General features: G+C 48.4%; 2 protein-coding genes across 2 annotated transcripts in view; one reads left to right on the top strand and one right to left on the bottom strand.

Annotated features, from left to right (window-relative positions):
* Window positions 1-4,164, top strand: part of CSUI_002477 (nuclear factor nf4) — a 7,348-nt gene extending 3,184 nt beyond the window's left edge. Inside the window, exons 4-5 of the mRNA XM_068062677.1 lie at window positions 542-619; window positions 1,276-4,164. Coding sequence (XP_067925350.1) covers window positions 542-619; window positions 1,276-2,372 — 1,175 coding nt within the window. The 3' untranslated portion in view covers window positions 2,373-4,164. The remainder of the gene's footprint in view (window positions 1-541; window positions 620-1,275) is intronic.
* Window positions 4,165-4,908: 744 nt separating this feature from the next.
* On the bottom strand, window positions 4,909-10,764 carry CSUI_002476 (outer omp85 family protein). The gene is made up of 3 exons (XM_068062676.1): window positions 9,283-10,764; window positions 6,825-8,354; window positions 4,909-6,435 (listed from the first exon to the last, which is right to left on the bottom strand). The coding sequence occupies exons 1-3, from the start codon at window positions 9,563-9,565 to the stop codon at window positions 5,804-5,806; spliced, it is 2,445 nt and encodes an 814-aa protein (XP_067925349.1). The 5' UTR covers window positions 9,566-10,764; the 3' UTR covers window positions 4,909-5,803.
* Between the last annotated feature and the right edge of the window lie 70 nt (window positions 10,765-10,834).

Below are 10,834 nucleotides of genomic sequence, written 5' to 3'. Positions count from 1 at the left end.
GGGACGAATAAAGCCGAAGCCGTTTATGTGATGTACGTACACTCAGCAAAGTCTCATTCTGTGCCTGTCAGAAGATGCAGGGCTACGGCAACCACAGAAGAACTCTCTCCTCGTTCTTCTAGCCGGCATCTCGTATGCGCCTCTATATTTTGGTATCTTGTATTATCTAGTCTTCTCCGTATGACTTCGCCGCTCGGTACGTTGAATGCTTTGATACGTCTTGTCGGTGGCGGTGCATGCGATGCCAGCCGTGATTAACATTGTCAGCTTCTTCAGCGTAGTGTCTCATAGCTTCGTAACCGTCCTCCTCACGAGTAAGGAATCATCCCAGCGTACGTCTTTCTTATATCCCTGGTATCCCTGTGTGATGTCTCATTTTTCCAGTAGCCTTGCTCTAAGGTTGTTGTGGTTTGGTAGTCTTCCCGATCTATCAGACTCCTCCTCGTTGTCCGGCTGTCATTCAGACGAACGAAAGAAACGCCGTAGACAGCAGAATCCTCTGTAGATTTTCGTATTCTTCGGATTTCCTTTGTTTTTGTAGGTGTACCTCTTGTTATCTATGAACGCCTGACAAATGAGGGTTTTGTTAAGGAACTTCAACATGGACAAAGAAAGCCAGGTAAATCAGCTGGTGCTGTCCGAACTATAGTGATGGTGTGTTTATATCTACATACAGCTATAGACCAGCGAAATCGCCATAGTCTCTGGATGGCCGATACGTTTGTACTGCAGAGGGAGGATAGTCGTTGTTCTGCTGCGGAGGCCTTCTCCATTGCAGCTGCCTATGTATGCACGGATGCGTGTATGATTATCTGCGTGTATACGAACACGCTTACATATATGTATATATGTACGTGTATATGTATGTGCGTGTACGCGTACACGCCTGCTTGTATGGATGTTTCCGGTGTTCTGTATGACGCTTGTGTAGTTGTATCTCTGCACTGGGTTCTTCTTGGCTTTATTGTCTGGCAACAGAATGCCTATCCGAGGCGCGTGAAAAAATAACCTTTCCATCGGTATATTAGAGGCGTTCTCATTCACAGACCTTCACAGAAGTCTATCTCACCGGACAAGCTGGCTTCTTACCTGCTTCCACTTCCCCTTCACGAAGAAAGCTTCTGCTGGGCTAAGGGGCAAATTGACAGACAGGGCGTCATATCCAGAGAAAATGCTCTGTCTTTCTTTCTTTGACAGACAGGACCGTTCCCCTTACAGCAAAGGTTATTCAGTACCCCTGGTTGCTTGTCCTCTTGTCTCTTTTTGACTCCGTAGCTCTTACAGCCAAGACGATGAGCGCTGTACGTCGATTCAAGTATGGGTGGTGCCTATCAGAGACACGTACTCGACCCCCCTTTGCCCTTGATGGCAGGGAGGCCAAGAAAGCATCAGAAGGAAAAGGAGTACCAGCGGGTGTGGATGCTCAGCTGAACTCGGCCGTCTCGCCTTCAGCATCTACAGGAGGAGAGAAAGTCAAGATGGCCCCAGGCACGTCTGGATCCAAGAAGGTTTCTTCGACAGCGACGACCGCTGCATCTCCAGCTCCGTCTTTCTCTTCTATGTCTCAAACATACCCATCCCAGATGCAGTCAGATCTACCTTTGGGTAGCCATAATACGCCTACAAATGCTGAAGGCCGAGGAGGAGAACTGCCTAGTCCTTCTATGCCCACTACTGCTGCGGCTCCTGCGGCTAGTATAACCGCTGTGACTCCAAAGAAAAGAACAAGAAAGCCACGCGACGTTTCTTCATCGGCGGCGGCGGCGTCAGCTGGGGCTATTGCTCCTGCAGCTGCTGGTGGGAGCGGACCCGAAGGCGTAAGTGGGCCAGGAGGAGTGGGCCCAGGGAATGTGAAGATGACAGCCAAAGGCGAGAAAGGACTCAACAACAGTACGGCAGCATCTGGATCGACAGGAGGAAATAAGAAACAGAAGGTAGTCGCAACAGGCGATTCTCCGGGGGTCGTATCTCAGGCAGCTACACTAGGAGGTGTTGAATCAATGAGAGGCGTAGGGGACGGCGGGGGGGGTGTAAACTTGGGTATGAAAGGAAAAGGCGTTAACTCAGTAGTCATGCAGGAACAGCATCAGAGAGGCAGGGCAGGAGAAATCAAGACCTTTTCAGGCGATGACTCAGATGATACATCGGATTCTTCAACGGATGACGACTCTGACAGGGTGGCGGGTGGTTACGCTGCTGTACGTATGCCGAAAGTTCCGGCGGCGGCTGTCTCATCAAAATCGGCAAAAGGTGTAAATTCAATGAACGGGGGAGGAGGAATCCCTCCCCATGCGATCCATAGAAACAGCCTTGGTGTTGGTATGCATGAGTCAGATACATCAGACAGTGATGATTCCAGTGACGAAGATTAGAGAGCCTCGCATGCATCCTAAATCTCTTTTCCGTATAATATACCTCGTTTCTTTACAGCGGACAGCTCCCTTCTTTTCTCTACATAGACCACCGCATGCGACTGCAATGGCGGCAGCAATAGTTGGGCCGTGGCGCCTTCAAGAGAAAGCAAGAGATTCATTTTTTTTTTAATCTTCCCTGGACACTAAGTCACTGTTAAAAGTAGATGGGGAGAGGCATCGTTGTTTTGTTACTTTCCTTGAGGCTGTTGCTCAAGCACTTCTGTGAACGTCGTTGCATGTTGCGTCCTCTCATTTTCTTTCAGTGAGGAGGGAGGCGAAATCTTTCGTACTCAGATCAGAGCGTAGTGATATGTTCTCTCCTCTGGTACATCCTCTCCGACGGCCGCGTGCATGCAATTTTCTTTGTGGGGTTAGCGCATAGTCAACGAAGTGCCTTCTCCATCTTTCTCACCCGTGCATTCTCACACGGACTGGGACAGATTCAAATAAAAGGAAGCTTAGCTCACTTCCCTTGGAGATGCCTGTTATGTTTCTTGGGAGTGAAGGAAGAGGGCGAAGTCTTCCTCCCTCAGAAAAAATACGAACTGGGACGGGTGACAGGGCGGGCTGAAGTTGCCAACTTTTTTCTTATGTGGAGCTGTGGCTCTCCGCCGTTCTTTCGGAGAGTCGGTCCGTTTATCTCCTAGTGTTAGTTTTAACCAGACCGAAGGGAAAGCAGACACTTTCAGAAGCATGTTATCATGTGGACTACTGCATCAATTCGTTTCTTCTCGTCTTTCAGATTCTGTTTGCTCTCTTCTTAAAAAAGATTAAGACCCTCGCCCGTGAAGATGGCTGTGAGTGAGCCGGTGAAGGAAAGGCCTAGGGGGCGAGGGGCGTAAGCGCGGTAGTATTACGTGAGAAATATTCTCTCCCTCGAGGAAGAGTGGGCTGGTGAAGGAGGATCAACCTGGCGACGATGACGATAGGCGAGAATGAGTGGAAGGCTAGGAGACCATCCATCTTTCTGTTGTCATTCTTCATATGTTTTCTTCCATGGTGGGAGACTGTCGGCGTAATTCGCTCAAGCTCAAATTCATTTTGTGGCAAGTAGCAGACGCAAAAAAAAACATTCACTTGCTGTCGCGTGTGCATCCAGGCAAACAGACATACCTAAGTATAGCATATATATATATATATATATACGTTGGACAGATACCGAACACGGACCGCATCGATGTTTGAGTTGAGGACCCACGTTGCGCCGTGGTCCCACAGGTCCGTGTTGGTGCTGCAGCGCATAGCATGGAAGGCGTTCTCGAGGTTTGAGAGATAAACTGTTCCTCTTTTGCTCCGGAAACAAAAAGGTTTGGTGCCGGAGTTTCGTGGTACTTCAGTTCTTTGATCGGAGCACCTCCAGCTCGGAGGTCTTTGTTTTCAGTTGGTCGATATGAAGGTTACGTCCACAAGGGGAGAGAAGGAAGCTCTTCTCAGGCTTGTGCGAGGGCGGGCAGCAGTATAGCTGCTGGTGCATGCAATTTCAACAGATCTGCGGTGGTAGACCTACCGATGTATTTTTTCTTAGATGTGTGTTTGCGTGTGACTAGATGTCTGTATTGGCAATCTACCATCGCACAGCCGCTCTTTGCAGCAGCTTATCACAACGAAACGCGTCTGTACAGCTTTCTGCGTGGAACTGACGGTGGAGGTATGCAGCTTCTCACTTCTCTGTAGGAGAGAAGCATTACCGGATTGTCGTGTGTGCGTAGACTTTTGGCGAGTGGGTGTCATGTTCAAAGAACCTCTTGTCACTGGGAGACTCGAATTTACTTAGTCGCCGTTGGATTCTTTTTCTCCAACTGAGGAACATCAACGGTGTGGTGGTGCTGGTGGGTCAGGACGCGATTTCTCAGATGTCGACACGCCTGACTCAGCTTGGGTGACACTTCTAAAGCAGCACTGAGACGAGGCATGCATGCACGCTTGCAGTTCTTCCCTTTGGCCGTAACGCTCCTAAGCTCTGCTCCTGTTTTCTCGAAGGACGACCCTCTGTATATTATTGAGAGAGAGAATGGAGGTCATCTGTACGGTGACTCGAACAATCACGTAAGATCTGCGTACCTGTAAGATGAGTAGATACTACCTACGTCAGCAGGCAGTAAGCACTACGGATCCTGCATAGACAGCAATTCTATTGTCAGCGACCAGAGAGAGAGACGAGACACTCGGACTTCTTTTGGTTACTTTCGTCGGCTTTCCTGGGCCTCTCTTCGCGCCGTGCGGTAAGAAGTCGAAGAAACCCGAAAGACTTTTCAGAATAAAACAGGAATCAGAAGATTACCTGCTTGCAGCTGCGCGTACACTTCTGTATATATCCGTGTAACCTATCCGTGCATCGTATGCTTATAACGCATGTATTTACGTGCAGTATTAGCCAAGGCCGTGAGAGTGAAGGAGACTAATTTGAAAGAAGGAAGAAAAAGGCGGTATTCACGAAACTTGGTAAAATGCCTCCAGGTTGTGTTTGTGGCTGTTTGGACAAGAGAGCTAACGAGTGAAAGGAAGGAACAGCCGAGATTAACATTGTCTCAGAACAGAATTGCCTCACGATGGATGTTAGTTGAGCGAAGTCACCCGGGGTTGTGTATTTACACCCTGGAGCGGTACACAAGGGCCTCCAAAAAACTCCCAAAATGGTACTGCCGAGGAGAATCGTTTCTTTCTGTAGAGTTTGGATGAACAAATGGCTGCTAACTGAACAATGACAAGGCATCTGTTCTTCTGGTCGCTCCTTCCCCTTGGAGAAAGACAGACACCTCTTGCATCTAGGGCCATACCATCCCTGCTACAGCCCACCTCTGGAAAAGCGCTCCGAACAGATCCACAAGAAAAGAAAGGACACTTCTTTCTCTCACAACAACTTCGTCCTTTGTCTTGTAGGCGTATGATGGCCGGACTTTCCGAAGGCGGAGGTGAACTGGCAGTCGAAGGACATGCGGTCTTCGGTCTTCCGTATGAAAAAAAAAAAGAGAGCCAGAGGGTACCTGCCAACGTACCAAAACTAGTACGAGGGTGGGAAAGAAGAAGAGAGAAGACGTAAAGGCAAAGCTTCCGAAGGTTATTCAGTTGAAGGTACGTCCCCGATCACCTTTTCTTCGTCCCTTCCATCTTTCTCATGCTCCTTTCCTCCCGCTGTCCTTCTTCGCCCTCTTCTCTTTTCAGCTCGTTTCCCCACACACAGTCGACACTTCAAAACGATCGGCTTGCTTCTCGCTCTGGGTCTCTCTTTTGCAGAGCAGAAAGCCCCCTCCACAGAACCTAGTCATTCATCTATGTTGATATACACACGGATACGCGCAACTGGTGTTACTGTCTTGCATTTCCTGTGTATGACGTGACTTCGTTGCGATTCTTCAGGTCGCTTTCCTATAGAGAAAAAGATAGATCAGTCAGTCACCCATGATTCGTCCACCTGACGAGATTCTTAGTCCCAGTTGAAAGGTTTGGGTCTCATCTCTTCGATGCTTTTTGACAGGAAGAGAAAGAATGCCTTCCATCCATACACCTGGATAAACAGGTAGGGCGATACCCCACCCCACCGATCCCCTCCAGTTTCGTAAGAAGTCTACAAAGTGCGATGCGAAATCATGAAAGAACAAAGGAAGGTCATAACTCAATGGGCACTGGCCCTGAAGATAAGAATGCCGACGTATTCGGTTTGAGAGATTTCTGGAGAATAGAGGATAGAATAAGTCACCAAGCGCTGCGATATTTCCGAAGAGAAAGATACGTGGATGGAAAGGAGAAGAGGAAGCCTTCTTCTCGTCACCTTGGGTGGACTCTCCCCCTCGTCCTCGTGCCCCTGTCTCTGCTGTTGCTGAGCCATCATGGCTACTACGAGGACGGGATGAGGAAGAAGAAGAAAGAGGTGAAGGAGAATGAGAAGATGAGACAGATGCATTCCAGTCTTTAGGAAAACGCAAGTCATACGACAGACAGATCTCTGACGACAGATAAGCATCTCCCCCTAGGTAATCCATGGAAGTCCGCCAACGTCTCGTGCTCAGATCTTGGACATAGCCTATACAGACATAAACAGACAAAGCAAAATGGAGTCTAGTTCAGACAGACAACCATTGTCTGTGTGAAAGACTCCTCGCAATCAGAAGAGTGCTACAGTGTCAGCTGTGTCTCAGAGCGTAAGACGACAGGAATACCGAACTATCAGTTTAGGGAGCTTCCTTCACACAGCTGTTTATATGGCACGACTGCACTGCGGGATACACAGTGGGATGTGTTGGGAGGTATATTCATAAAGAGAAGGAAGAAAACGAAGCATCAGAAGAAAACCAATATATAGGACCACCCACCCAGATCGAGCAGATGTTTCTAACAAGCAGATGCGTGAAGCTAAAGAGAAAGGAAGATAGAGAAGACGAGAAGACAGAAAGAACAAAGTCGGAGACCTACAGATATCTGAGGGACCGGTGGTGTAACTTCGGAATCCTCGTAGTGCTGTACTGGTTCCCATGGGCCCAGTCAGTCGAAACCTATCACACACATTGGCTCCTACACCCCCTGCTCCTGCTAGACTGCATCCTTCATCTTCTTCACTTGCTGCCCCGCCGATCCAACCCCTCCCTCCTTGTTCACTTTCTGTAGGGAAGAGAAGGCCACATCCCACTCTTCCACTGAGGACCCAGCGGGATGCTTCGGAAGAAGAGGTACAAGAAAAGTCAGGCCGTGTAGCGATGGATTCCCCGTCTTTTGCTTGACTCTGGATATCTACGGAGCACGCTTCCTTGTCCCCTTTCCTTCGATTTGAATCAAAGTTCTTCCGTGCAGAGAAAGACTTCAAAGGAGAAGAGGCGAAAAAAGAAGAGAGAGGTGTACATGCGAAGCACTGCAGCTCAGCTTTAACAAAGCGTGTATCTCCCCCTGGTATAGCTACCTCAGCTCCGCCATTGACCACATACCCCTGTCGCGGAAATAAGCTATTCACAATCTCTTCTTCGTCACAGTCTCCGCCTCCTCCTCTTGCTCTAAACTCTCCCTCTGTTGAAGAAGAGAGGTTTTCCTCATGACAACCTCGAAGAGACGCTGTTGAAGGTGGGCATCCTTGTTGTTCGTTCTCTTGTTGAGGCTTCTTGACTCGTCTTTCATCTAGCCGATTGAGATAGAAATCATATCTTAGAGAATTTTTGAGAGATCTCAATGGCATATGGAGGATCGACGATGAAGCCATACGCGTATCGTCACAGCAGGGTAGAATATCTCTCATTGATGCTTCCCACCCGATTGCATGCTTTCTATCCTGGCTCATGAGCTGAGCTTTCAGTCCCGTCTGCTGTAAGATATACGAAGAAACACTTGTCCACGATGTCTGCGTACAGAAAGCTCGAAGAATTCCCTGTGCAAACAATGGAGAAAACGGCGGAAATCTCATCGTATCTCTCTTCACATCATCTCCCCTGTGTCCTCCGCAACATGAGCCACCACCGATCTTCTTCGTCTCTTCTTTCTCTTCCTTTCCCCCCCTTAACGAGAAGTCGGTTGAACGTGCTGCCTTATCTCCGACACTAGATGCCATCGACGTTTCACCATCACTAGAAGAACAAAAGCCCTTCATCATCTTTTTTGATGCAAAACAAGACCCGGAAAGAAAACGAGGAAGTCTTGGAAAGAAAAGATCAGCTGATAGTCGCAGCTGCGTGGTAGAGCTGACTGGCGTAATCCCCCCTGTCAGGGAGAAAGTCTGAGAAGATCCTAATAATGCGGGCACGTGAGCGTTCGCTTCAATCTCCACATCTCCACGTGAATTGACGTACGTTCCTAAGACATAAGATGAGGGCTTCTCCTTCAAGGTGAAAACGACTTTGACTTCTCCGGGATTTTGGCCACAATTGATCTTACTTACAGAGCTCTGGAACACTTGCAACTCGTCGAAACGTCGATGGGTGTCACTCACTCCTACGAGAAGTTCTTCCACAGTCCTACTTGCTAGAGAGACAGAAAGAAGGAGGAAAAGTTTGAACCAAAGCAGGTCATGATGAGATGGTGGTAAACGTCGGCGAGATGGAAAAATAGACGGAAGACAAAGAAGGACGGAAGTGAACACCCCAGAGAAAGAATGACGTGGCGGGATCCCAGATATACATGTATGTCGACTGAGATAACTGGGTTGTGGTTTGTATTTTACACGTGGGACGAAACAAGCGAGACATAAGGGAAGGAGGAAAAGACTACGAGGTAATGAAAGACAGAAACTCGAAACAGTTTGAGAGAAGTAGGAAGTCGTAGGGAGGGAGAAGCAAGGAGTGAAGAAGACAGGAGAAAGTTTTCTTTATCTGAAACACAGGGACTAAAGATGTGACGAGGAGGAAGTGCATAGAGAGCCACTTGCATTCTCGGATTCTCTCGTGATTCTTCTCTTTCCCCTGGTTTCTAGCACTTCTGAAGACACAAGGACCCCCTAGAAACGCACACACATTCCCTCTTGGAGACTCTTCTGCTGAGCCCCACACGCCGATCCACCAGAGAATAAGCTACATCACTCCGTAAACCTCATGAACTCATATGGGTATTCAAACAGCCAAGTGACATCTCAAGCTGTTTTTCCTTTCAGCAAAACAGGTCTTTCGGGAGGGGAGTTAGGATGAAAAAGTAGAAGAATCACGTCTGGAGAAGGACGAAGACCTAGAGAGAGAAAGGGCGCACAGAAAAGAGAGTTACCTGTACAGAAATATATTTCTCTACCCTCTCATCATTCAGAATAGAAGGACAACGAGAAGAGAAGTGAGGAGAGAAGACACCTCCGTGTGTCGGTGTACGTGTCTTTGTTATTGAATTCATAGAAGCCTCACAGTGGCATGCATAGGCGAACGAGAGAAAGAAAAGACCACGAAAACGGAGAACCGTCTTTTCTCACCTCTAAGAGATGCGACTTCTTTCTCAAGAGTTTTCTCCCTTATTTTTTTGAGCCCTAGAAATTCAACTGAGACATCTGAAATGGGCGCTTGGAGATTCAGCTGAACCTTCATCGCGGGGGTTCTGTCGACTTCCGCCGATGGAGAAGATGCGGAGTGAGAGAAACTCTGTGGTGTATGTGTGTCTTTCCTAGAGAAAGAGAAAGACGTGGAAGATGAGGAAGGAGGTGACCCTGATAGCTCTCGAGAGAGAGGTGAGGAAACTGAGGGGGCAGGGCATGCCATTGGGTGAGAGAAAGCTCAGAAGAAGCAGAAGAAGGATATGTGTACGAGGAGGTGGAAGACTACGACAAAGAGACGGTTCCTCCGACAACTAGAGAGCGAACTGCGTCGGCAGGGCGCGGGGTAGAAAGGCTCACAGGACACGAGAGATAGCAGGCTTTGAAAGAAACAAGCTAAACAGGAAGGGACGCATGGGTGAGACTGAGACCTTGCTGAGAGAATCGGCCTCCGGTCACTAGAAAACCGTCATTTCTCCCAGGTGACTAAGCTGAAGAGAGGGGAGATGATGAGGGAGAGCAAGTTCCAAACAGCCTGAAGTGTTGATGTCTCTTCGTCAAGAAGAGCCCTCTCGTCCTCTGAGAATGATGACTGCTGTGTGGGCGCTGCGGATGGCTCTAAATTGCCCTTCGGTTGAAACTTAGTTGAAGAGTGAATCGTACCCCCGAAAATGAGACTTTTATACGGGAGATTAGAAGAAACGTGAAGCAGCTCCAAGGCATCTGCCTATGATGCCCGGTCCTTCACATGTCCCCTGCGTGCGAGGATACAAGTAGAAGAAAACTGTGAACCGAGAGTCTTCTACACCCAGCTTTTATATGTCTTAACAGGTGAGATTCCCTTTTCTTCGTGTGCGCTGTGATGAGCTGCTTCTAGTCGTCATCTCAACAGGAGATTGACGGCGGATGAACAAAACAGACACATCTCTCCTCCGGGAGAACAAGGAAAAGACGCGGAGAAGAACGAACAAAAGAGTACCGAAAAGCCCAGAAAAGAGGAACGATGATAAGCAGGCTTTGGCAAAGGATTCCACTACTGCATGTGTTTCTGAGATACAAATCACAACTCTCTTGGCAGAGGGGAGAGAGTGTGAACAGGGGCGACAGAAAGAAACCTTCGGAGCGATATTAGGAAATATGGTTGAATCTTACAATAACGATGACTTGGCGTCGTCAGGATATCTTCTTTGAAAGGAAGGAGTCGTTTCGTCTTCATTAGGGGGTGTGTGCGTACTCCAGTGTACGTACACCCGGGGATGACGAGCAAGCAGTTCACATCCTGTGAAGAAGTACGCTACTACGCCCTTCATTCTTCCAGCCAGTTCACGAAAAGTCGCATTGTCACTACCTCCCTGTTTCCGTCAGTTTAGGATTCCGGAAGGATAATGTAGAAACTTCTTCAAGAAAATTCTCTCCTTCGTCTCCTGTCACTGGATTATTTGCTCGGAGACAGAAATGCGACTTCGGCAGCGAAGAGCGTTGACAGTCTTTCAGA

Source organism: Cystoisospora suis (assembly GCF_002600585.1).
Source record: "Cystoisospora suis strain Wien I chromosome Unknown contig_1042, whole genome shotgun sequence".
NCBI classification, from domain to species: Eukaryota; Apicomplexa; class Conoidasida; order Eucoccidiorida; family Sarcocystidae; genus Cystoisospora; species Cystoisospora suis.
The sequence above is the reverse complement of the archived record's forward strand: the minus strand, read 5'-3'. Positions and strand labels throughout refer to the sequence as shown.